This window comes from Xiphophorus hellerii, chromosome 18 (assembly GCF_003331165.1).
Source record: "Xiphophorus hellerii strain 12219 chromosome 18, Xiphophorus_hellerii-4.1, whole genome shotgun sequence".
Lineage (NCBI taxonomy): Eukaryota > Metazoa > Chordata > Actinopteri > Cyprinodontiformes > Poeciliidae > Xiphophorus > Xiphophorus hellerii.
Genome location: NC_045689.1, coordinates 23,668,799 through 23,696,258, shown reverse-complemented (window position 1 = coordinate 23,696,258; position 27,460 = coordinate 23,668,799). Strand labels below are relative to the sequence as shown.

The 27,460-nt window shown below is 38.5% G+C and overlaps 2 protein-coding genes across 3 annotated transcripts in view; both read left to right on the top strand.

Annotated features, from left to right (window-relative positions):
• Positions 1–11,219, top strand: part of prkd2 (protein kinase D2) — a 46,630-nt gene extending 35,411 nt beyond the window's left edge. For both annotated transcript variants that reach the window (XM_032590224.1, XM_032590223.1), the window contains 10 exons: positions 361–438; positions 518–824; positions 1,004–1,056; positions 1,157–1,229; positions 1,492–1,598; positions 4,152–4,313; positions 5,534–5,632; positions 7,263–7,530; positions 8,719–8,804; positions 10,196–11,219. In XM_032590224.1, the coding sequence (XP_032446115.1) occupies positions 361–438; positions 518–824; positions 1,004–1,056; positions 1,157–1,229; positions 1,492–1,598; positions 4,152–4,313; positions 5,534–5,632; positions 7,263–7,530; positions 8,719–8,804; positions 10,196–10,420 (1,458 nt within the window). In that variant the 3' untranslated portion in view covers positions 10,421–11,219. The remainder of the gene's footprint in view (positions 1–360; positions 439–517; positions 825–1,003; positions 1,057–1,156; positions 1,230–1,491; positions 1,599–4,151; positions 4,314–5,533; positions 5,633–7,262; positions 7,531–8,718; positions 8,805–10,195) is intronic.
• A 7,868-nt stretch (positions 11,220–19,087) lies between these two features.
• On the top strand, positions 19,088–26,645 carry gpr184 (G protein-coupled receptor 184). Its single transcript, XM_032545807.1, has 2 exons — positions 19,088–19,449; positions 21,762–26,645. The coding sequence occupies exon 2, from the start codon at positions 21,802–21,804 to the stop codon at positions 22,828–22,830; it is 1,029 nt and encodes a 342-aa protein (XP_032401698.1). The 5' UTR covers positions 19,088–19,449; positions 21,762–21,801; the 3' UTR covers positions 22,831–26,645.
• Positions 26,646–27,460: the final 815 nt, after the last annotated feature.

Sequence of the window (27,460 nt, the reverse complement as noted above, 5' to 3'; positions counted from 1 at the left end):
ATGTGGTTAATTCAGTCTGAAATTGGATTTGCTACCCGGTCTTTCTACTGATGTGCAAAAGCTACATTTGACCTTTAGAGAAATGTATTTATCTCTGTAGACTTTTAGACTGTTTCCTCTCTGGCTGCACTTACACTCTTTCCTTTCCGTCCTTTCCCTTTTCTTTATTTACCTTCTTTTTTATGTTTACCCTTGCATCCTGTAGCTTATCTGTTGTGTTATCAAATGTGACCACTTCAGATCTGAAGTGATCCTTTTTCATGCAGCTCTTCCTCAGTTGTTGTCCTTTTACCCGTCGTGTTCCTCAGTGTTGTGTCTTACTTCTGCTGTCCCATCCTCTCCAACCTTAATCCCCGACAGAGAAAGAGGCACTACTGGCGCCTGGACTGCAAGTGCATCATCTTGTTCCAGAACAACACCTCCAACAAATACTACAAAGTACGTATTGCTGATTCTAGAAGTATGCTTATGAATTGTACACTTTCTGTTCCTCACCAATGTGTCCATGTTACCTCAGGAGATCCCCCTCTCTGAGATTCTGGAGGTGCGTCCTGCTACTGACTTCACTCTAGTCCCACAAGGCACCAATCCTCACTGCTTTGAGCTCATCACAGGCACTATGTGCTACTTTGTCGGGGAGGACCCCAATACCCTTCCGTCACTGTCCACCAGCAACCCCCAGACACCCCCCTCCCCAAGTATGGTGCAGCCCAACAGTGGCATTGGGCGGGAGGTGGCAAACTCCTGGGAGTGCGCCATTCGCCAGGCGCTCATGCCAGTCATCTTTCAGGATGCCCCGCCGGCTGAGGGGCATACGCCACACAGTAAGTTTAAGGATATAAAAAAAAGAGCAAGTGCTTAAATAAAGCATGCTAAGATGTTTCTTTGGAAATGTAGCTTGTTGTATGTGGTAGTGCAGAGAAATGTTCCAGTGATATTGAGGTACTATTCAGAAACATGTTGTGTAGCATACCCAACCTGTAGCATTTGGATGTTGTTTCAGGACAAGCCTCTATCAGCATCTCTGTCTCCAACAGCCAAATCCAAGAGAATGTGGTATGACTTTTCACTCAGTTTTCTTTGGTCCAAGTTTGTTTTGGTTTTTTTTCTCATCAAACCTCATTTTCACCTGGAGAAATAATTTTTTCTCTTGCAGGATATTGGCACAGTGTACCAGATTTTTGCTGATGAAGTGCTTGGATCTGGTCAGTTTGGTGTAGTTTATGGAGGTATGTGAACACACATAGTCACAATGATACAGTTATAGGTTGCTGTATCATGTGAAAAACACATATATGTATAAATCTAATGAATATATATATTTAACACAAAACAACACAAACAAATGTAATATTGGTACTTGCATATAAGAAGAAACAAATACAAAAAAAAAAAGAAAAATAAACAATAATGGACTGATGATTTTACTCAGGCCCTAACAGAAGAATGTCTGCTTTTCAAACATTTTAAAATTTACATAAATAATTTCAGGAAAGCACAGAAAGACAGGAAGAGACGTTGCTGTCAAAGTCATCGACAAGCTCCGATTTCCCACCAAACAAGAGAGCCAGCTGAGGAACGAGGTGGCCATCCTGCAAGTAAGAACACACACGTTATACTATCTGTACAATAACATGCTTTTAAGAACCCTATTTAAAGTCTTAAAATGATATGAGAGCTAGCATTTTGTGATAGGCATTCTAGTAATGAATATAGTACTCTGTTTAGTAAAAGAATATTGAAAGGTGAACTGATTCTTGACACCTTCAGTGTTTATTTTTTCATATCATGAATTGTCATCTGTATTTTTCTAATTTCTCCTATAAACTTGCTTATTATTAATCATTCACCTACCAAGAGACTTGAAGATAAGAAAACTAACAGGCTATCGAACAGTTTTATGTCAGACATGTTGATGAACATCCCTAACAAAACAACCTTCAACATAAAACTGTCTGTTGCAAATAGAAAGTCATTTAAATCAGTATCTGAATCAGAGGAGAAGGCTTTACATTAAAGTACAGGAAACTATAAATAATGCAAACAAATGCACATGTGCTGATAGGCAGCGAAATGTTGTAATAACGAAGGTGACCAGCAGAGAGCACTGTATGTTGAAGCTGGAGAATGCCCACAATGTGTGGAGCAATGAAGTTGAAGCACTAGCTCACAGTTCAAAACTTAATGGCGTCAGTCTTTTACACCCTGAAAACATTTGACTTGTACTCCTACACTGTAACTTGTAGAGACCCATTCAATAACTTGAAATATTATGACAAAGTCCATTTACTTCAGGAACTTTATCATCAAGTAAAGCACATTATGCAGCTTAATTACACAAACATTGATGTTTTAAAGCATTTATTTCTGTTGATTATGATGATTTTACGCTTACAGTTAAAGAAAACAGGATATTTAAGATTAGTATATTACATCAGATCAATAAAAAATATTTTAATGCAGAAATGTAGCCTTTCTGAAAAGTAGGTTTAATACCTGCTTAAAGGTTGTCAATACTGATAACAATAGATTAAAAGTAACATTTCAATTGATTGAATATGACTATGTTGTTGCACTGAGCAAGATATGAAATATGAATAACTAAAAATGTACATTTTTACCTTTCAACTGAGATTAGTGTATGTTCATACTCAGTGCGGTTGTAGTTTTTGAGCTAAATCTGTTTTCCAGTCTGTTAATCTTAACTTAATCCACTGCTAGCTGGTGTTGGTGTAGATGTCAACTCTCTTGTGAAAGACATTGTGAAATATTTCTTCCTTTGGTTAGGCAGTGAGGGTTGCAGACGTTATCTGGGGTCAGCAAAAAGATGACGTGTTTCAGATCAGATCTGTTGATTTGTGGATTTCAGTTGCAGATTATTTGAGTAGCACCAATCTGTCATGACTAGAACCTCAATCGTTTTCACTGCCACCTGCGATCAGCCTAACCACAGTGGTGTCATAAGCAAATTTTAGGATGGAGTTTCCAGAATAGGTGGAAGTACACTCATGTGTGCAAAGCAAAGTAGTAGGCTTAGCACACCGCCCTGAGGAGCGTTATTGCTCAGTGTGTAAAACGAGGAGAAATTGGTCAAAGGTTTTACCTCATGCTTCTGCACTTTATTAAGGAGGTGATGGACGAGGAAAACAGTTATCTTACCAGAGAGTCTGGGATGATGGTGTTGAACTTGATGCTTTGGTTGATAAATCATATTCTCACATGTCTCCCCTTGTGATTCAGGCGAGAAGGTTGTGACTTTAGTGGCCTCAATAAACCTGTCTTGGTTGGAATGAAAGTGGTCCAACTTGAAAGGTGAACCAGCCTTTTGAAAATACTTCACTATACTATAATCCTTGAGACTTGAATTAGCAAAGAAGATGCAGCGTGTCTTTTAACAGTTCATTTGGTTCTTTAGATTCACTGGACTTACTGAAGCATTGTAATTTGATGTTTTATAACTACAGACTGCTTTTGGATTAAGTTCTTTTATGGTCTATGGCTCAGGTATATTCTTTTAACCAGCAGGTGGAGGTAGATTCACTATTTACAGACCAGAGTTGACCAGTTCAATAACAAATTTGCTTTAGACAAAACAAATTAGGCAGGTATTAAATATACTTTTAATTAATTCTGCTTTTCTGTGCTTCTGAAATTGGTTTGATGTAACATTCTAATCCTACATATGATGTTTAGATTAGCTATAGGCTGAAAATCATTATAATTAACAGAACTAAAAGCTCTAAAGTGTCAGCATGTGTGCAATTAATCTATAATATGATTCATTTACTCAGTGAATTGAGTTACTGAAGTAAAGGGAATTTTCAGTTATATTCTATTTTATGGAACAGGGTGTGTTTACTAATAACTCTTTAAAATGTTCCTCATCTTGTTTCACATTATATTTCCTGTGGTTTATGGTCTCACGCTGACATTGTGTGTAACTGTGCCTTCCTGTTTTTGCATGCATGTGAAAGTCTGCTTTTTTCCCTCTGTTACACACCTTCAGATGCATTCTTGCCATTTTAAACCTAACTTTATCGAAACATGTCTTTCACAATTCTTCAATTCACTCACTTCAGTTTTTCTCTCACTCTCCAAAGTTTTCAACTTGCTTACAACTTCTTGACCAAACTGTGTTTTCTTTCAACCAGAGCTTGCGGCATCTGGGAATAGTGAACCTGGAGTGTATGTTTGAAACCCCAGAGAAAGTGTTTGTGGTGATGGAGAAGCTGCATGGTGACATGCTGGAGATGATCCTTTCCAGCGAGAAGGGAAGGCTGCCGGAGAGGCTAACTAAATTCCTCATCACACAGGTGTGCTTTTGTCTCCAGCAGAACAACAGATTGTAACTAAATGCTGTTTATGTTACATTTGCTAAGCATTTCTGCTGTTGGACTATGTATGCAGTACTGTGAAAAACTATTTGCCCCCTTATAGAATTTTTCTGTTTCTGCTTTTTAAAAAAAATAAAAAATAAAAAAATCCATTTTAAATGTTTCACATTGTCAAACAAATTCTGGTAACACTTTATTTGAGGTGGTGTTCATAAGACTGACATGACGCTGTCATATACATGTCATAACACCTGTTATGAACATGAAGGAGTCTTTATCAACGTTTATGACTTGTCACGAAGTGTCATTTGGCAAATAATGACACTTATAATGCAAAGCTGACAATGTTGATGGACTTTTAATGCAACCTGGCTTTAAAAGTGTCATTATTTACTGATTGACACTTCATGACAACAGTCATAAAACATTCATAAAAACTCCTTCATGTTCATGACAGCTGTTATGTCAGTCTTATGCACACCCCGTCAAATAAAGTCTTACCCATATTTTAATAAGATTTTGTTTTCACTCTTTTAATATGAGTGAAGATAGACTGTAGTTGTCAAATGATAAATTCTTCAAGAGATAAAAAAACTATATTTGACAGTCAAATAATGTGGTAGTACTGTGATGGTCTGGGCCTAATGTTGTGCTTCGGACCTGGATGACTTGCTTACACTGGTAGAGTCAATAATTTTATTACTTAATTACTTACCAGAAAATCTTAAGGGAAATGCTCAGCCTTTATTCTATCACTTTATGGTCATCTGAGTTGTGCAGCATGAAAATGACCAGCAGTATTCATGTCCTAACAACAGCAACATACCTAAACAGCGATGCGAAACATTAATTGCCAGTTAATGCTTGGTGGCAGCGGTTGCAACCAAGGACGGTCTCAGCACCTCTTACGTTTGGGTAATTACTTTTTCGCATGCATTGTTTTGGATTGCTGTTTTTTCTCTTAATAAATGAAATCATCATTTGAAAAGACCTTCACATATTTACTCAGTTTATGTTTTCTGATATCATAATTTGTTAGATGATCTTTAGGTGAAAGGAAAAAAAAAAGAGAAGGGTCCTGAGGGGGCATCTTTTTGACAGTTCTATATGGGCAGCTTCATAAGAGTTACCATTTGTATTTTCCTTTGAGTCATTTCCTGATTGTGTGGTCTGTGGCATGCTTTTCTGTTTGTGAGAAGATTCTTGCAGCTCTCAGACATCTCCACTTCAAGAATATCGTTCACTGTGATCTGAAACCTGAGAATGTGCTGCTTGCCTCAGCCGATCCGTTCCCGCAGGTACCCCCACAAACAAGCAACAGGGCTTATCTGTACAGTTGAAACCAGATATTTATGCACACTGGATAAAAAGACACATACAGGATTTATGCCTCACTGTCTCAAGTTAAATCGGACCAAACCTTCCTTGTTTTAAGTTGGTTAAAATTATCAAAATTTCTTCTATTTGCTAAATGTCGGAAAACTTACCAGTTTTTTTGTAACTTTCTTTAAATTCAGCAGTTTGCATGTATTTGGTTATTGTCAGAAATAATGGTCTTTTAAGCCGTACGACTTTGGTCAAACATTTTGGACATCCATCCACAAACCTCTGACAGGTTAACTGACACATTTGAGTTAATCGGGGTTAAACCAGTGGGTGTATTTTAAGGCCGCACCAGAAACACACTCCTTTCTTGTTTGACATGATGAGAAAGTCCCAAACAAGTCAGCCAGTACCTCAGGAAGAGAATTGTGCAGCTACACAAGTTTGTTTCTTCTTTAGGAACAATTTCCAAATGATTGAAGGTGCTGCATTCGTGTGTTCAAACAAATATAGACATGGTGGGAATGTCCAACCATCGTACTGCGCAGGAAGAAAACGGGTTGCGTGTCTCAGACATGAATATATGAATGTGCAAATCAACTCCTGCTCAAAAGCCAAAGACGATGAAGATGGTGTTGTAGCTGGTAATACAGAGTCCTTATCGACAGTAAAATATGTCCTGTACCGACATGGGCTGGAAGGAAGAAACCTTTACTTCAAACAAAATATAAAAAGCCAGATTGCAGTTTGTAGATTAACACAAGGACAAACATTTTCATTTTTGGAGACTTGTCCTGTGGTCTGATGAAACTAAAGTGGAAGTGTTTTGCCGTAACAACCATCATTACATTTGGAGGAAAAGCAGGGATGTTTGTACCATTTTAGCTTTGAAGCATTATGTTGTGGAGGTGATTTCCTAAAAATAAATACCTTCATGAGGAAAGAACATTATGTGGAAATACTGAAGCAACATCTAAAGACATCAGCCAGAAAATGAAAGCTTGGCTGTAGATTGATCTTCAGAATGGATATTGACCATAAGCAGATAGCTAAAGTGGGTACAAAGGGGCTTAAGGTCAACAAAGTCAATGTTTTGGTGTTGCCACCACAAAGCCTGAAATATGGAGAAGTTGTGGGAAGATATGAAAAACATTTGAGAGTGAGGCAGCATACAAACCTGACTGAGTTTCACCGGTTCTGTCAGGAGGAATGGACCAAAACTCCAGAAAACTTTACTGTGAGAAACTTCAGGAAGAAAATCCAAAAGGTTTGACCGAAATCATACAGTTCAACCTAAAATTATCTCTGGTACTAACTAAAGATCTTAACAAATTTGAAGAAAGTTACAAAAAATATGTCAAAAAAAAAAAAGTTCCCAATAAGTTTTCTAACATTTAGTAAATAGAAGTAATTTTGGTAATTGCGACTGACCTAAAATGAGAGAGTTTTGATCTGATTTCACTCCAAACAATAAGAAAAAAAATGTGTGTCTTTGGTTTTAATTGTATATACTGTAGCATACTAATTCCCTAATTTACTTTTATGCACTCTTATTCTAAAAAGCACCTCCCTTGGTGCAATTGATCATCTTCTTGTTGGTTCCAGGTGAAGCTGTGCGACTTTGGTTTTGCACGCATCATCGGTGAGAAGTCTTTCCGTCGCTCTGTCGTCGGCACACCTGCCTACTTGGCCCCAGAGGTTCTGCTGAACCAGGGCTACAACCGCTCGCTGGACATGTGGTCGGTCGGCGTCATCATGTACGTCAGCCTTAGCGGCACGTTTCCCTTCAATGAGGACGAGGACATCAATGACCAGATTCAAAACGCGGCATTCATGTACCCGGTCAACCCCTGGAAAAAGATCTCCAAAGATGGTAAATGGGAAGGGGTTTAATCAATAATGGGCTAAATTGATTAAAGTTTAGCATTTGTATTTTGCAGAAACCACACACAGAGACTGTAACTCAACCTTATTGACATTTTAGGCGACTATTTTAAACTTGTATTATTAATCACCAACTTTATGTGAGCTATGCAAGGCATAAAGGAACTCAGACTTTTCAGGAACTATCTGGGTATTACTTTTCGACACTTTGGTGCCTCTGACTTCTGTGGTTGTATTTCTGACAGTCAGACTTTGTTTCCCCACTTTAGTGGACTCGTAATATGAGGAAATATTAGATTTTAACAGTGTGCAAGCAGTAAGAAGGCAGGAAATGACTGAGGAACTCACAGTTTGGACCTATGAACCCAAAAAACCCCCCCAAACTGGTGTCTTTCACCACTCCCATGAAAGTGTTGCTCCAGCAAAACCACCAGAGACACAGACATTTGTAACCGCAGACCTTTCTAGCTCCAGCAGAAGCAACATTCACAGCGTTAGAAATTTAACCACCTAGCCTCAGCCTGTCTGTGACTAGTTTTTTAGTTGAAGCAACAACACTGCCATATTTCTGACATATTTATAAATATCCTAAATAGTCGTTCAACAGTTTCATGTAAAACCTCTAAGTTTGACTCCACAGCAAGTCGATATCTCTAAACGGTAAAATCAACAGAAATGTCAGCTAGAATTGCCAACTCTCCTTCTTCCAGTCTGAGACCGAAGCTTTCAATTTACGCTTTTGTTTAGCTTATGTCAAGCACATCTTTTCTCTCTCTGCTGACATTTTTCCAGTTCTGAGATTTTCCTAAATACAAAGAAAGTTTTTAGGGCTTGCCTCAGGGCTAACATTTCAAAAATAACAGCAGTTACAACATACACTTCTTAATTTAAGTGTAATGTTTGATCACTAAGGATAGACAGATAGAGAACAACCCCTCTTTCCTACAATAAGCTTAGGATGGGTTTGATGAAAAAGCCAAGAAAAAAAAAATCTCTTAATTATTTTTTACGTAAATTAAGAACATTTATTTGCTACTATATTTATTTGATACTTGCTCTTCTTAATTTATTTGTATTAATTTTTAACAGCTTTGTAAAACATATAGAAACTCATTGCTATTTGATATAACAGTGAGTTTAATTTTAATAAACAATCTCACTATTATTGTGTTCCCAGCTACCGACTTGATTAACAACCTGCTGCAAGTCAAGATGAGGAAACGCTACAGTGTCGACAAAAGTTTGAGCCATTCATATTTACAGGTAAGTTAAAGAAACCATTTATCTGATCTCTCACACACATTTTTTAGAGACATTGATAACATTGATAACGAGACATTACGTTTCAAGTACAGGGTACTGTACTTGAAATGTTTGAGAACAAAAGCTTTTAAAATCATGAGATTGCCTCACGATTAAAACTGTTAAATTATATTTTGCATATAAATCCAAAGATTCTGCACCTAAAAAATCGGACGTTCAAGGCTGATGTGTGTACATAGTGGGAAAATAACCTGCTCTTATTTTGCAAGTTTGCTCAGTCGCCAAGGACTGCATGGTCTTCATTTTTATGTAGCAAAGGTTTAAAGATAAGAACCCAAGTGTGAGCAAAAAGAAATAAATATTTTTACATGAAAGTTACAAATTAATTTGCATATCAAAAATTGTGAAATAAATATTTGATCCACCTGAAAATGCACTGTTTCCCAGAAATCATACACATAAAACAATAGTTGATGCTCTTTATCTCAGCTTGTCATGTGTGTTAAGAAGACTACCTGCAAAATCAGTTTTTTTCTAACCTTTCCACCATCAAGGGTGAGGTCAACAAACTGTGAAAAGATGTTGGTACAATCTACACCAGACTGGAGTGGGCTACATGGGCATTAGTAAGAAGATTTGTGAGAAAGCCACAGCTGTTGGAGCCATAATTTAGCATAAAAGGAAAAATAAAATGACCGTCTGTTTTCCCTGGTCTGGAGTTCCATGAAAGATTTTGCGTCATAGCATGTGGATAATAACGAGAATGCAGCTTGGTCTCCATTATGATATTTTAATGCACTACAATATATATATATATATATATATTTTTTTTTTTTTAAATCTAATTCTATATATTATGCAACTGTCTATACACATGTTTTAGGTTCAAATTTTGTCTTATTCCACAAAGGTTAAGTTAACCAAAAACACTTGTCTTTCCTAGGCAAGCCTACAAAATAAGAACATTATAATACATCGTCACCTTTCTAAAATAATGGCCTAAAAAAGTCATTTTAAAAAGATCATCACCTCGTAAGGACTTAATTGTTTTAGTAAGTGTACAGCAGTAGAGTGTAGAAGACATGATTAGAATGTGTTCATTACCTTCACCACTCTTTAAAACGAGACCCAAAGAAACAGAAACATCTATTAGTACAGGACTGCACATGCATTTATTAATCTATTAAAGTAGTCATAACAAGATTAAAACTGCCTTGTATGACAACGGTAATTTTAGCGTTATGTTTCTTGTCAAATAAAACCACACACCCAAGCTAAACCGCTTATCTGATGGCGCATTCTAAATCTGGAAGGCCTTTTAGCCTTAGTCTAAACTTGAAAGCTCTCATGAGGCTGAATTTCCATCCTCCTGTTTGTCTCCTGTGTTTCAGGACTACCAGACGTGGCTGGATCTGCGGGAACTGGAGACCAAGCTTGGTGAGCGCTACATCACCCACGAGAGCGACGATAGCCGCTGGCAAATGTACGCCATGAAGCACAAACTGTCGTACCCGGCTAACTACGTCCCTCCTCTGCCTGCGTCAGCCTCTGATGACGATGATGGCGGGGAGGACTCAGACATGAAAGGCCTCACTGAGAGAGTCAGCATCCTCTGACCACATGACTCTTTTTTTCCTTTTCTTTTTTTTTAAGAAGACGGTGCAGTCTACCTGGGGTGTGAGAAGACATAAAAATTTGCAGAGAACATACTTTTCTATCGAGAACATTGCTCTGCTGTTTGAACCTCGGAACCTGCTTTGTGTCACTTTCACTGCACTAAATCCAATTTCTTTCTCTTCTAACCAGGAGTCCTCAGAACTGCTTATCGCTCACCTCTTCTGTTATTGGTTCTCTTTCATCCTTTGAATGTTTGTGGGGGGTTTTTTTTATATCTGGAAGGCTACCCACTTTGATTTCAAATTATGTTTGATTCACCCAGCAAGGTTTTAGAGACTCTGAAAAAGTCACAGTTGAACTGGTCAAATCTGTCACTGACACCAAAGGCAGTGTGATCTTGTTCCCTCGCTGCAATTTTTTATCACAGCAAAGCAAGAAATGGCCTTGGACCACAAACTAAAGGGGTTTTTTCACCACATGGTTAAATATATATGAAGCAGCCTATAGTCTGATTAGAACTGCAGAACTTCCTAATGTGTGCCTTCAAAAAAGTGGCCTTAATATTCTCACCATGTCTTTTTAAGCGATGGGTTTTTACTACAACAAAAGACTTTCTTTGCTGGTAATTACTCACCTGAATGCACGGAAGTCAAAGCCATTTTTACTCTCAAATGAATTCCCATAAATCCATGTCTTGCAGATGAAAAAGCCTTAAAAATTGGAAGTATTGATCTATCAAGAATGTACTATTTATAGTAATTGCCACCAGTTGGGAGCAATAATAGACTCATGGGGGGGGGGAAAAACGTAGCAAGTTATAAATGACACTGTGAATTTGAAGGAAGTCTAAAAACTAAGCATTTTTTGACAGACCTTTTTTCCCCCCTCCAACATTTCTTCCTTCGGCTAACAGATTATCAGTCTTGTGTCTAAGGAGTTGTCACTGAGTGGTGAAATTGCTCCTATTGTGTTGAGAGTCTGACTGTCATCAGTTCCTAAAATCAAGCAGTCAATTGAAATCAAGATTATAGCACGTCTTCACAGCTGACTGTCATGTTGTCGAGGACGAGCGGATAAATGGGAACATCTTTTCACAGGAGCCAGACTTCATCACAACCACAAACGCCGATGTATATAAAACTTAAGTGGAAGGAAGGGGATAGGTAGTTTTTGATTAATTTTCCAAAAGAAGGTCATAAAAATGTGACGTGTTTGTATTTAGTCCTCCTGTACTCTACTGCAGTGGTCCCCAACCTTTTTATTATCGCGGACCGGACAAGACTTGGCAATTTTGCTGCTGCCCGGGGGGAGGGAGTCAGATAATGCTTCTGCATGTTGGCGTTCCAGCTAAAGCTTTTTTTTTTTTTTTTGCCCCGATTTTCCCTTTACGGCAATCTTACAACGTCCTGCAGTGAGTGGTGTGTTACGTAGTGGTGTGTTGAATATGGCCGATCTAAAATCGGGCATATTCAACATTGTCTTGGCCCGATTATCGCAGCCTGTGGGGTTTTTCCTGACTGAACGCAGCCTGTTGAATGTGACAGGTAGCCAATCAGAAAGCGTGGTGACGTAAGCACGGAGAGGAATCCCAAACAGCTGACTTAGCACAACTGAGAGTCCGGTGGACATCGGAGGTGATATGTGGAAATGTTTATTACTATATGTAAAGGTCATTTTTATACATATTTATTATATGTGGTTATGTTTATTCAGTTAAATTAACTACGAAAAAACATAACTCACCTCCAAATCATAGAGCAGCAAATAGAGCGGCTGCTCCCGCCGTCTTTTATCAAACGGCTTTTCTTTTTGTTTCGTCTTTTATCGCTTAAAATGAGCCACAAACTATCACTATATTTGATTAGTCTAAATTCATGTATGGTATGTTGGGGGTTTTACTGGATTTTATTCTGGAATCGGTTCTGTGGTGTGTTGCTCCTGCCCTGTAGCTGGACTCACGAACCGACCGAACCTGTTGGACTTTTATCGGCTCTGTGGTCACAGAAGTTTGGAAAATCGGCCCACAATCCTTAAATCGTGCCCCAGACCTAAAACTCACAAGCTACTCATCTCATCTCGACCTCTGCCCTAAAGCTCTCTGACTCTGGTCACTATGGTAACGTTTACATATCCCTTCAAAATAAGATACAGATGCGCCACAAAAACGAACATTTTACTTTTGTGAAAATTTTAACTCACGATAACGACTAATGGGAGCCCTGAGCTCGTTTCTCTGCAACCAGACGGTCCATCTGGGAGTGAAGAGAGACAATGACACCGGAAGTGTTGCTTATGCACAGGGTGATCGGTCTCTACAAGCAGTTTGAAGCTTCATTGCCTCATTAACGAGCCAGTCACTGCATATCATGCAGAGCTTGGAAGGTGGAAATCACCTACCGGGATAAATCCATTCTCCTGTCTCTTCTCTGGGCCTTTTCTCCTTCGCAAAGAAACTTTCCAAAGAATCTGATTGGTTTCTTACTCATTTTTCTGCTTGTGGCTCAATGTTGGCACGCAAGACGTAACCGAGAGAATCCGGTTAAAGGATTTTCAAAATAAAAGATCCTCCAGACTCAAATAATACATAAAACTGAAATATTGAATTATTTCTTGCGCGGCCCGGTACCAATTGGTCCACGGTCCGGTACCGGTCCGCGGCCCGGGGGTTGAGGACCACTGCTCTACTGCCTCCGAATAATACCTTCAGGAGTCGCCTACCAGGTAAATAAAGTCTCCTCCATGTGTAATTTCATCTTAAAGGCTTCAGAGCTTTGTGAGAAAATATTTGCGAACAAACAGCACCATCTTGGAGAACATCTCACATGGTACTGTTCAGTCCATCATTCATAGCATAAAAAGAAACAGAAAATCATATGTGCAAATGATTCAAGACATGGCTGGAGAAGCAGCCAAGAGTCCCATGGTACAAACATCTGCAGCTCCAGACTTTTGAGCAGTGGATCTTTAGTAGTGTGGCCTCTACGGATAACATAGATATACATTGAAAGAAAACTATAAAACATCCAATCTGACTAAAAATGAGCTGCTTAGTGACGTCAGGACAAGAGTTTCACTCGGGATGTGCAAAGCTAAGAGAGGCATGTCCAGAAGAATTTGCATCTGTGTTGCTGGGAAAGACGCTTCTGCGAAAAAGATTTGCGCCGGTAATCAAATTTTGAAACAAGGTATTATGCTTCCTCCATTTCCTGATTATTTACTGCTTTTGGTTGGTGTGTTACATAAAATCTCAATACAATACATTGAAGATAGTGGTTGTGATGTGACGAACTGAAAAAATTTAAAGGCTTATAAGTTCTTTCGTATTGTAGTAAAAGTGTTCAGGTAGACAGGATGGGTTGGCCGACTAGAACTAATGTGCATGTAGTTAAACTACATTTCTTCTCAATATGTTGCATGTTTTTTCTTTTATTTTTGTGAAGTACAGTTATCTCAAGATTTTTTTGGACATGCTGTAGTGATGATGGCCTATTATGAAAAACATGTAACCCGGAACTTTACGTAGTTGTCAAATGTGTGTAGATCGTGTACATGTTGTTTGAATGACGCTCCTGGTCTTTATACCGAATAATGCAGACTTAGACTTTATTCTGTCTGTTCTAGAAATGTTAATAAATCATTGACATACCCATTTGTCTGAGAGTTCATTTCAGGCGTTCTGAAGTGAAAACCTGCACAAATCCAAATGCATTTTGTCTGTTAGCAGGGGTCTCAAACTCCAGTCCTCGAGGGCCGCAGTCCTGCAACTTTTAGATGTGCCTCTGCTGCACCACACCTGAAAAGAATAATTAGGTCATTAAGGCTCTGGAAAACTGATCTACACAAGGAGGAGGTCATTAAGTCATTTCATTCCAGTGTTTTGTACCTGTGGCACATCTAAAAACTGCAGGACTGCGGCCCTCGAGGACTGGAGTTTGAGACCCCTGCGTTAGAGGCTTATGTAAGAAATATTGTCAATCAGAGTTTTCTTTACATAGAGATTCTCTGAATAGAGCATAATAAAGAAATGAGGAGTGTTCATGCTGCAACAATGAATTACTTTTCACCTTGCAGATTGATATATATATATATATATATATATATATATATATACACTTGATGTTTCATGGTAATTTCTGTTCAGGTAAACTGACAGTATGGAGTGGGTTCTCACGCAGACCCATTATGGATTTAATTAAAGATTAGGTGGATTTACATACTGATGTGCCCTCATCAAAAGCAAAAATAAAAAATTAAAACCAGTTTTTGTTGGATAAAGGTAGAATCGCATATAAGCGGGCTGAGTGGAACTCGAGAGGACCCTGTGACTGTAGAGGGAAGCAGAATCATTTATTTTCCATTCTCTGTTGGCCACACTTCAGCCGATTCTAGTGAAAACGCATCCTCCAATATCGCATCCATCATCGTTGGCTAAGTGATGCCAAATGATTTTCTCCTTCTCACCTTCTGTCTCCTTTTATCTCCTTTGAGTGTAGGTTAGTTTTGTACCTGAGCCCCAGGCTGCACTTTAATAGCTAATTGTCTGCACTAGCAAGTGAAAGCAGAGATGCCCAACTTTGTAATCAAAAGGTACTTATCAAGGATTCGACATGGAAGAGGAAATTAAGATTTTATTGTGCAAGATGAAAAACCAGAAGAGAATGCCAGCTTCGGAAACCAATTATCAGTTTTATCAGAGATGTAAATGGTGCCTCTTGGATGAAAGTATTCTTACTTTCATACCAGCCACTTTTTGTAATCCTCAAATCAACTATCCCCCCCCCTGTCAAAACAGGTTATTTAGGGCTCTATATTTATGTTTCTGTGCGTGTGAATGTTGACTTTCTTGTGGAAAACTGTTCAGATCCACATTATTTTGGCTTAAACCCTCTCAGTGTTGGCCTCTTTAGTTGAACGGTGCCTAACAGTTTAATTGTCCTATTGTTTAAAACAGCTGTGACGCGTTTGGGTATTGACCCTTTGCAACTATGTTACTTAATCATGCGAAACACCATGACAGGAGCATTTGAACGGAGCGACTGAGATTGTTTTGCTAAGTTGATTTTTACCGACATAGCAATGGTTTCTGATTGTTCAAGTTGAGCTAGTTTGTCTGTGAAAGTGCCACACCTAGTTGGGATACGTAGACAACGGTATTTACAAAAGTTGGAAACAGCTAGCTTAGAAATCCACCCATACCGCCTCCCTCCTGATGTGTTGGTCAAATTGCTGACTTTGCCTCAAATCACAACACATGGTAAAATGGCAAAATACACACGACTTCTCTCAAGTACTCAAGAATTCAACCAAACAATCAAAAAACTTGCTAAGCTACTGAGAAAAATGTATATAAAAAAAAGATGAAATTAGGCTGCTGAAGATGAAAACGGTAAAACATATAAATAGATGGAAACAGGACTGGTGGTGAAATGGTGTCACAGTCCAGCATGGATTGTGCTAAAAGATCAAGAATTGTATTGAAGAGTTTTGTTTTTGAGGCCTAATTGGTCAGCTTGAGGCCAAATTACCATTTGGTTATTTGAAGTGTGAAATTGTTACTTTGAGTATATATTTTTTAATTATTTGTTTCAATTTCTATTTGAGTAAAAAAAAAAATACAATGAGGTAACGCTGCTTTTACTTGGATACAATGTTTTGCTCCTCTACCCAACTCTGTGTAAATGCAAATACCAACATCACTCAGATTTCTCCCTTTTGTTGCATTACAGTTAAAGGATGGAGACTTGAAAGGATTTTGTTGATGGTCAGAAAAAAGGATAAGGTCTTTAACTTGGAATGTGGTAAACAGTGTTGGAGTGTTTGGTCTAATGATGCTGAGATAACTATCAGCTAACAGAGTGAATAAACAACAAAAGACAGTTTATACTGTGTTTATGATCGCATTTTCTGATTGCACTTCCGTTCTCATCCATTAGTGCCTGAAGCCCTGCCCTGCAGCAGTTAATTGCATTAAATGGTGAGGCTACAGCCTGAGATTGCCCCTGCATTTACTCATAATGCATTTTGAAATAACATAAATTAACCATTTACAAAAGTTTGGAAAAGTAGAGTGCTGTATGTTAAGACACATGGCAAACTCCAAATGACCCATTTGCTGCTGGCCTGCTGGCTCCTTAATGCTTCTTTGCATTACGATTGAAATCAGTAATAGTATGCACACTGAGTTGAACAGAAAATGCTCAGCAAAGCCATGTGAGCCTCTGTTAAGACTGAAGAAGCTTCCATTCTGTAATAATCGCCCTTTACTCATTTCCTGAATCAGAAGTCAACTTCAGCTTCGTCCCTAATGGGCGAGCTAATCACTTTGTTTACGTATGACTGGCGTCCAGCTTCCGATTCGGTTAATGCCTAAAGGGAAATTCTCCATTTCCCCAGGGGGCCTCCCTACCGTAGCATGCTGTCCGTGCCAGATCCACCTGTGGTTTTTTTTCTTTCCCCTAAATAAACTCATTCATACGGAAGAGGATTAGGGCCACCGAAAAAAAAAAAAAAAGAATTCTGAGATTAAAGTCAGGATTCTGAGATTAAAGTCAGAATTCTGAGATTAAAGTCAGAATTCTGAGATTAAAGTCAGAATTCTGAGATTAAAGTCAGAATTCTGAGATTAAAGTCAGAAAGTCAAAATTCTTTTTTTTTTTTTTTCCGGTGGCCCTAATCTTCTTCCGTACATTCATATTCAATTTGACACAGAAGCTGCGGCATATGTCACCGAATCAGTGACGGATGTATGTATTTGTTTTTTTTGGTTTAAAATAAAATAATATATTCAGTCTGACACAAAATCCCTGGGATATGTCACAGAAGCTAGAAGCTGCCGTTATTAGGCTGTGACTGGTCGTGGTTGCAGCAGGCCACTTTCTGGTCGTGGCATCCTGTGCTGCTGGGCCGCGGCAGCACGTGGCACCTTACTGTCACCGGAAGTGCCTCGGTAGCTGCCACTGCCACGATTTGAGCTCGGCCCTGCTGCTTCACACAGACCAAACCGGGATCAGGAGGTGGGACTAATGTCGAGCCGGGCTTCAGTATAATTCAGTTGAATGCGCATCAACAGATTTCTTTAAAAGGTCATAAAATCAGTCACAGACTCACTGACGCGCACGCCATACCTCACACCAAACGAACAGCATCTTTTATTGGAGGATTATGAGGAATTGAAACACATCCCACACAAGATAGAAAACTGCTGCTACGATAGCAAACGATAGCGGATAGATTATTGAATTCGTAATTAGCCCCCAAAATTTCTTACAATACTTTAGTTTCTTTAGCAGCCATTTGTGTAATTCTCTCAACACATGCAATAATCTGTTAGCCTGGTCTAGAGCAGACTAGCTGCACAGGATAAATCACCATGGTAACTTATGCGTAGTGCTTTTGTGAAACCTTATTGAAGCTTCATTAAGCCAGGAAATCCGGAAAATCCCGGCTTAATCTGGTATTTTAGTTTTGTGAAACAGCCCTCTTGTGTTGATTTTGTCTTTAAATACACACAGTAGTTTTAATTGCTGAAAAAAAGCACAATGTTTTTAAACAGCAAATAAAGTTCTTTCATTTTAAAGTGATTTAACTTTCATCTGTTGTGCAAGGCCTCTCCAAACTAATCTCCTGGCATGAATTCCAATCTCAGCCCATATTGATAATGTGCCTGTAGAGCATGTTAAATTAAAAAAGTTTGGATGAAAGTCTTTACCATGACACTTGTTACTTTGTCTTTCCAAGTGATTTGAATTGCAAAGAATTGTACACACTGATCAAGATACAGCTCACATATGATTTCCCCCTCCTACTTGTGACAGAAACTGAAACTCAATGCAAAAAGGTGGATAGCTTTGTTGAATTACAGTGAAAATTACAAAGAATGTTTTGCATCTCATTAAAATCCAAGGTTTGTTCATTTTAGATGATGTCTGCGTCACTGTCAACGTCACTGGCACGCTTTCACTACATAATTGTCATGTTTCATGTCATCTGCTTTGGTTGCCGTGTGCGTTACACACGCAGGTGTATGTTATTTCCTGATGTGGTTTTGTTCTTTTTTTCTTTTCACACACCAAGAGGCAAACTTATAGAGTGTTGACGGATGCTCTTTTCTAGTAGCATAATGACAAACAAAAATGTGACGCTAATAATTTGATTTCACTCTTTTCTGCTTCACACACCTCAGGTATGTATTCCTGCTCCCTGGAAATAAACATCTGCAACAGCTGCTGATGTTTACTTACGATATAAGCTTTGCTTCAGGCTTCCTTCACAGGCTCTGTTTTTGTACCCTTGGGCCTCTAGGAACCATGCAGAGGCATTTCTCCTATCTGACCAACACAAGTCCTGCCCCAGCCTGCGCACAACTCCTTACATGTAGATCATTTAACTTGTGAACCTTTGGAATTAGTGGAAACGGGCCCTGGGGCTGATCCACAAAAACTGGGACATGGGTGAAAGACATTTCACAGCCTGTAGTAAAATGGGTAATTACGTATTTTATGACTGTCTGCCCACGGCCATGGTTTCCAAGAACCGAGTTTTTGTTTCCATTTCCATTCAGAAGCATACATGCTTCATGTTTCTTATAATGCTATCCAGAGATAACTCCGCCTGCTACTTTCCACCATGCACATGTGAGATCACATTTCTACCTCCTCCCTCTGTGTACTTCCCCTCCCTCATTGGCAGATAGGTCTCGTGTACGCTGCCAACCTGCTGCTGACATTTTAAGTTGCAGCTGCTTTCAGGAAGTCAAAAATAAGAAAAAAAAAAATATTAGGAGAAATTACAAAGACAAAGGTCCACGTACTTTATGGTAATTGCTTTACTAGCTGGTGATGTTCTCACTCGTTGAGGTGGACAATGTGAGACTGTGGAGACTGGATTTTAAATTATGAGGATTTTTCTTTCTCTCTGAAGAACATTTTCTGACCAGCAGACTGAAGTTGTAGCATCTGTGGAACGTGTCCCACTCCTTGGCAGGAAGACAGATTTTCTTCTTCAAACACACAACTCTGAACGAAAACAGGTGAGGCTATTCTTGACTAAAGTTATAAATGTGAAATATCTAACAGAATACTTATATTAAAAAAAACATCTTAGAAGTAGTAGCACAAGGGTTAAAACAATGCTAATCTTGTTTTTTTTTAATGTTTCATCTGTTTGCTTTAATTTAAAAAAAAGCTTATTTTGTTACCCTAACAGAACCTTTTTTAACAGACATGATGCCTGGATTTATTGTGGTAATGTTTGATTTTCTAGTTTAATGTTTAGAAATTTCCAGAGGACACTTTGAAATGTCTCAGATTACAGGAGGAGGCTGTTTGAGAAGGATGAAGTTATTGATTTGACTTTAAAATAATGGCTTTTGCTTTGCCTGGTCAAGCAGTGAAGCTCTAAATAAGACATATTTCCAGTCTCTAAAAGAGGAAGCAACACTCATCTACACCTCAAACATTAGCACAATTATGAAACGGAAAAGCAGAATGTTGTTCTTGTAAAAATATTGCGCGACAAAACTCTGAGAACCAAAGACAGATGCTGGTAGTTTCAATAATTTCAATTATTTTTTTTTTTTTTACATATTCTACATATTCTTGTTACATGTACTTTTTGTGTTGCTCAGAAACAAACTGGGTACGCGGACTTTCCACCTGCGTACCCAGTTTGTTTCTCAGCAACACAAAAAGAATATGTAAATGTAATTTCCAACAGAATTTCCAGCCTTTGCACATGTGTTCATTTTTATATTTCTGATAAATTTGCTTTGTGATTTAAACACATAACCCACATCACCCCCAAAAATAAAACAGCCACACAGGAAATAGGCCAATTTTTGTAAAGGGGTAATACCAACATGTGGTTAGTCACACAGTCTGATTATTACAACTGAATGTACAGCTAGAGTAAAGTTTTACAGAAGTGATCACTTCAGTTGGTTAAAACCTTGCTGTAATACAAACATACAAGTTTCCAATGCGTGTTTTTCTTGGAAAATGATTCGAATGAATTTGTGAATCAAACCACCACAAAAGCAGCTCGACATTGTGACTCATGAAGGTAATCTGATGCTGCACGGATTCTCCGTTATTGGGTTTTTTGGTATGTTAATTCCACTACAGGCGCCCTGAGCCTGTAAACGGAGCAGCACGAGCTGATGGAGGAAGATAAAAATGGTCAGGAGATGAAAAATTAAAACATCACTGATCTCTAAGAAATGAAAAGTACAAAACATTTTTCTAAAAAAACCCAAACATTTCAACTACCTTTTTATTCCCAGAATCCACCAGAATCAACCCAATAATATTGTTTCTGATGTCTATGCAAGAGAGTTTTTTAAAGAATCGCTGGGCGACACTAATAGCATTTTTGAAGGGTCGGTATTGATGACTAAATCAGGAAGACAATAAAAACATCAATTTGCATGATGGGTCAGGTTTGCAATATTAAATCTTTGAGCCAGAGTCACCAACTGAATACGTCTTTGTCACTTCAAATTAAAGCTGGGCAGCGAATTAAACTGTCAGCCTGTCTCTGTGAGCATGCATTTAAATCAGTAACTGAATCTGACAATGGGTTGTTTATCTCGCCACAGAATTACAAATATGCACAGCAAAATTAGATTTAGCCTGCATTAGAGAGAGGTTGCTGGACACAACCTATTCAGACTCTGAAGTCTGTCTATGCTGCTGCTCGTAAACTAAAGATTCGTAGTTTAAGAACAACAAGAAAGAGCTTTTGTATTTCAGTTCATGGGGTAAAGTTATGGAACAGATTAAATGAGGAGTTAAAACAAAGTCAAAATTTAATACAATTTAAAAGAAAATATAAGGAGGTCATTTTCACAAGATATAGAAATATGGGTGAGAGATAACACTAATGTGTTTATGTAAATTGAGACTAGTGAATATGAGTGTGTGGGTATGGATGTATATATTTAGACATATGTAAACCCAGATAAAATGGAAAATTAATTAACCTGTTTATTTTTATTTTTGATTGGATCTATTAATGCGGGTCCATCTGAAAATATTGTCTGAGTTTAGGGGGTAGGAGTTCATAAGTTTCTTACTTCTTCCTACTCCTTTTCCAGCATGTTAAGATGACTGTGGTGCAAAAATATGTCTCTTGCATTCCTTGTTTTTGTGCATAATTTTATACTGCTATCATGTTCGAAATAAAGTTTCATTTCATTTCATTTTATTTCATGCTGTTCAGAGTGGATGGAAAGTTGCATTCAAATATTTATTATGTGACAGTAACATGCAGCACGCCAAAAAGAGACGCACAACATGAAAACACACTTTTATATAAATGTGTTTTGTTTCCTTAATCTTTCAGGTGAACTTCCAAAACCAGACAGCGGCTGAACACTGAGGACATGATGAACGTCACACCCACAGCAATTTTAGCCACAACAAATGCTACATGTGTTGATATCGAGCCGAGTCCTGTCAGCGACTTCCTGATGGCTGTTTACATCCTGGCTTTTGTCTTTGGCTTGACTTTCAATGTGCTGACTTTGTACCCAATATACCAGCAAGTAAAGCAGCAGAACGTTTTGGGGATCTTCCTGCTCAACCTGTCAATATCAGACTTGCTATTCATCTTCACCATGCCGCTTTGGATAAATTATTACCGACGGAACCATCGATGGGGACTAGGTGTGGAGACCTGCAATGTAGCAGGATTCTTCTACTACTCCAACATGTACATCAGCATGTATCTGCTGTGTTGTATCTCTGTGGACCGCTGCCTGGTGGTCTGTTACCCATTCCGCTTCAAGCCCCACCGTACATCTCGATACGCATGGGTCCAGTGTGCTGTAGTTTATGCTTTGGTTATGATCACACACATATACATTCTGAAAAATGACGAATTAACAGATGTTCATGATAACGCACACGACAGTGACCGCTGTTATGAGACCTACCCAATGAAGCCTAATGTGGCCATGTTTAATATGATCAGAGTGGGATTAGGCTTCATACTACCACTGCTCGTGTTGGGAGTGAGCTACTGGAAGGTGCTGGCCACTGTGGGGAAAAGTTCCGGCCTGAGCGCCTCAGCTAAGAGGAAAGTTCGTCTGCTATCCTATGGAGTAATTGGCATCTTCTCAGTTTGTTTTGCTCCCTATCACATCCTCCTCTTTGTGCGCTCACATGTCGGTTTCTTCAACACAGTAGAAGTTCACTGTGATTTTGAACGTCAGATGCACTTCCCCTTCTCCGGCACTCTGGCACTGTCCAGCCTGAACTGTGTCGTGGATCCTGTGCTCTATGTTCTGGTCAGTAATGGTGTAAGAGATGAACTGAAATTTTGCTGTAGAAGTGATGAACAGAAAGGGACGGAGGACTGCAGGCTGACTTCGGGTAAAAAAGAAACATCTAAAGAGAGTGCTTTGATATGAAGCGTAGACGGACTGTGATGTATTATTTGTTTGTATGTATGTACAATATGTATTAGCCCTGATGGCCTCAATTACAGAGTAACTTAAAACTGCTCATTCCTGTGATACAGATGGGCGTTTGTGATGTAAAGAAATAAGATTGTATCAGATGTTTTCAGAAACATGTTCCCTCTTCTATGTGACATGTGAACCAGTTTAATTCAACTGAAAAGCTGAAAAACCTGCAAAGGGGAAAACATAAAAAGATAAAATAGCACCAATAACCATATTAAGTGCACACACGCTTACACTTGTTATTTCAAGTGTTTTAGTGTGCATAATAACATACTAAAAAGTGTTATTATTCACCTTTCAGTGTACATTTAATCTGCCTGTACATCTATTATCAATTGTAGCTAAACTGATTAACCTGAAGCTCAGAAATTGTAGCTTTTCTTTTCTTGTTTTGCTTCAGAACTGAGTAGCAAGCTTCCCCGAGGAATCTATTCTAGTATCGTGACTCCAAGTTTAGTACAGTTTTTCACTTGAAACCAGAACTAAAATCCGAGACAAAATCTGTTGGATTATCTGGGAGGGTTGTGAAAAGGTCTGGTAGATGCTGAGATTTTCAGGCAGAGTAAGCAAATATTGGTTTGACAAGGAGTGTTAAGTCTCAATGCTGTTATTGAATCAAAAGTTGTTTTTTCAATGTGTTATTTATTTTGCATACACATGCAAACCACACCAGGCTGGTATTAGTATGTCAGTTTAGTATTTTTGCCCAAGTAAAAGTTGTTGTTTTTTTTAACTTAAACTGAAAAAGTTGAACTTGATAAATGTGACAGTGCATTTGAAAAAAAGTTTGGAAATGTTTCACTTACTAACTTCAAAAATGTCCTGAACTTTTACCGAATGTGGGGACGTCTAGGCGTCTGTTTCTCCCGCTCTGCACACTATGCATAGAGGAAGAAGGCTGTGAGATGTTTGTGTCTCAGGGCTCAGGGCGCATTGGAGTCTTTTGGCTTTATTGCTCCTGAGGCTTCTCTAAGTGGCAGATAATTTTTCTTACACACTTACATTGAACCAGCCCTTTTATTTTATTTTCATTCTGTGCATGTTGCATATGTGCACCATGCAATTCTTGAAGTGTAAATAAAAGCATGCATGCAATTTCCACCACAAATTAATATCAAAACTCTTAAACTTTGGAGACCTGTTGCTTTGGAACCCCCCCCCCCCCCACACACACACACAAAAAACCCCCCCTCTGGTTTGAACAAGTGCACAGTGTTGAGGTTGTTCAGTTTTTGCAGCTGGCATTTTAATAATTGTCAAATGAAGGTGAAAAACACTGCAAAGCCCATATGTCCAAGTACATAGTCATTATTTTGCGCATAAAGATAATCATAAATCCAGCACAGCTGTGCCACTGTGTGCCGCGCGTTTGTCAAGTAGGCGAGGAAAGTAATCAGGAGGCATGAGTGCATCTGAGTGTGAATGAGGCATAATTTTATTCCCATTTGAGCTGATCATTTGAAAAGAAGCATGGTACAAAAAAAGGAAGAGAGAGAAGAAAGGAAGAAATAAGGAAAAGAAAGCAAAAAAGTAAGAAATAAAGTTTATGGACTTATCAACTTTTGGCCCTGTATTAATGGTAGTTTTTTCAAAAATTCTTCCAAGTTTAAATGTTGCATGTTGACCAGGATACAAGAGAAAGGCTGAGACAAACCTCACATAAACAAACGTAACCTGTTTGTGGGATACACTACTCAGCATAACTAATCAAACTTAAACATACCGCAGACTTGTAATTATATACGTGTCACTTGTGGTTTATTGCCTCTTCCTTTCTGGCTCCCAAGGTGTTTGTTAAACCTTGCCGTCTAACCTATGTGTGAAAAACAGCTTTTTGACCATTTCCTCTTGCAGAATACATGCATTTAAAACAATACTTCTGTGAAGAAAGTGTTTGTAATGCACTTCATTGACATGCCATTAGTGATAAAGGCATGTCACTGTCAATAAATAAGACCTTTGTTAAGAGTTTACATTTGTAGCCCTAGGTAACTTGAATGTTGTATAAGAAGTGAACATGACGTAATAAATCTTCCACAGGCTGAGTTTGATGTGAGGTCAGATGTGCTCATTTGAATTTTCTCTCTGAGGAATATAACACATACATTATCATCTGTGTAAGCTTTTATTCAATTATGAAATGTAACCAGTTAGAGTATACAAATTAAATCAGATCAAGAGACGAGACTTTTTCTGAACACGTTGTATTCTAGAGGACCTTGTTGTTAAAAGATTTAATGTATTCTTGCGTCGTGTTCTTTTGTTGCAAAGAGTGTCGCTAAGAAATAAAATGCATTATTATCAATGTAAATGTGGAAGAGTTTTAAAGTAGAGAAGAAGAAGCAGAAGAAGAAGAAGAAATTGTGCTCACCACATCTAGATGCCTGTGTGCATTTTGCTGTTGCCATGACAATATTTGTATTAGCAAGAAATTAAACAACCGTTCCTGTCTGGGAAGTTGGCTGGTGACAGTAAATTTGCTCAGTTTCAGTTCACAAAATTTGCGTGTTAATCGACTCTTTCCCATCACGTCTTTGGTTATTAGAATTTCACAATATCTCTTGTCAATGTAATGTCTGAGGAGTCTGTCATTTTAGTTGCTGTCAGCAGTAAGTGTAAGCTGTTATTATGAGCCCCAGACATACAGAAGAATGCATGTGACGCCTTCAGCCGCACAGATCTGCTCAATTATGCTTCACAGCTCAGTCTCTCCTGTTGACTTGGATTCCTCCGGTAGATTTTCTACCGGGCCAGTCAACAAAGAGACAGAGACGTTTTGAATGATGGCATCGATTTTCGCACGTTTTGCAATTGTAGTCTCTGCCTGTAGTTCTAACAATGACAGCGAAGAAAGTGAATGAAGCTTTTACAATCCGTGTTTCAAAAATTGAATTAACATTAACAGCCCCCTGGACAGAGAACAGAAAAAGTTGCTTTGTTTTATTTTATTTGTTCATTTTTGGGTTCCAATCTCGGTAAGTCATGAATCATGTCAGCTTGGGAGATAATAGACTTCAGTTAGAGTCTATGTTCCTTGGGATACACATAAGGATGCTGCTATTTTCTCAATACAGTCAATACTAAAGTAAAATGCTCTAAATGTTCCTACTATAAATATTTAAAGGTCAGTCATGGCAGGAGTGACAGCAAAGTTATTTTAATGTTGTTATTATTAAAGAGAAATCAGTGTCAGCACTTTTCAAGTGCCAGAGATAAATATCGGGCTGTTCCTGATCTCTGATTGGCACATCTTTGGTGTGAAGAATCATGATATGTCTTTGAATGAACTGCTATGACATTATCGTGAGTAAAGTTGTTTAAAGATGGTGCATACCTCTTTTTCAATGGCCCATGATGAGGCGTTCAGTGTGGAAAAACTGAACCGAGGCCATTTCTGCATGTTAAAACAATCAACTGTGCTGTACGGATGGCTTACTCATGATCTTTTTCACACTTTGCTGAATATACCAGACATACTCTCATGGTTTGGGTGGCCTATTTAAGATGCAAACCCTCCAGCTGCACTCTAAATTTTCTGCCTTCCTGCCTTCTGCTGCCAGCTTGTGCTTCTCCACCACCTGATCACCCAATTGGGGACGGAGTTCAGAGTATCTTTGCTAAGTTCCTGACATAAGGGAGACAAGCTAAGGGGAGTGGAGATATACTAGACTCTCCACAACATGTTGACCAGCCTGATCTTGAATTAATGAGATTCGAGCTCTAAACTTACATAAGGTAATAAAAACGTATTTGAACCTTTACACATTAGTTGTCTTATGAAATTATATTTATGCAAAAGCAAGGACACTAAGAGAGTTATGCACTACATGTAAGTTAAGAACAGCACAATAACTGTCCCTTTGATCTTGTAAATGTAAAGTTTGACAAAATTAAAGTTGCGGTCTGACAAAATTGAAGTTGTCATCAGACGTCCTGTGGCATCAAACGCAGGTTATTAAAGATTTCTTTCTTTCTCCTGACTCAGCTTTAATGAGCCGCCTCAGGTTGCTGATGGACTCCTTGGTGAATCAATATGGTTTCATTGATTTGCTGTTATGACTCATGGCCTTATTGTGTGATGAAAGCTAGGTCTAAATGCGCTGTACAGACAAGCTATTCTTAGACATTATTTTTAGTGCTCAGTCAATTATTGTACCCTACACAAAAGTGCACTCAGAAGAGAATAATTTTTCATCTCTTTTTCCTCTATGCCCATCATAGTTTCTAAATTATACCTGATTGCTGTTCTCCAGCTGCTTGTTATGCTATTGTATACCTTTAATGAAACAGCAAGCTTTTGTAATTAAACTGAATTTACAACCACAAATCAGGGATGGGCAGTCAACAAACTAGCAATTAATCATCGTGATCATTGTCAACTAAGTTGTGTTATAAGTATTAAAGGCAAAATGTGTTTTCTACTGATGCGGTGACTGGAGCTGTGTGAAGTGGGCTTTTGAATGTAGAGCTCTTAATTGCTTTTGTGATATTGATCTTGTGTTGTAAGAAGATCAATACATTAAGCTTTGTTCACCAAGAGACACCCAAACAACCCGATCTATGATGAAGCTGCAAC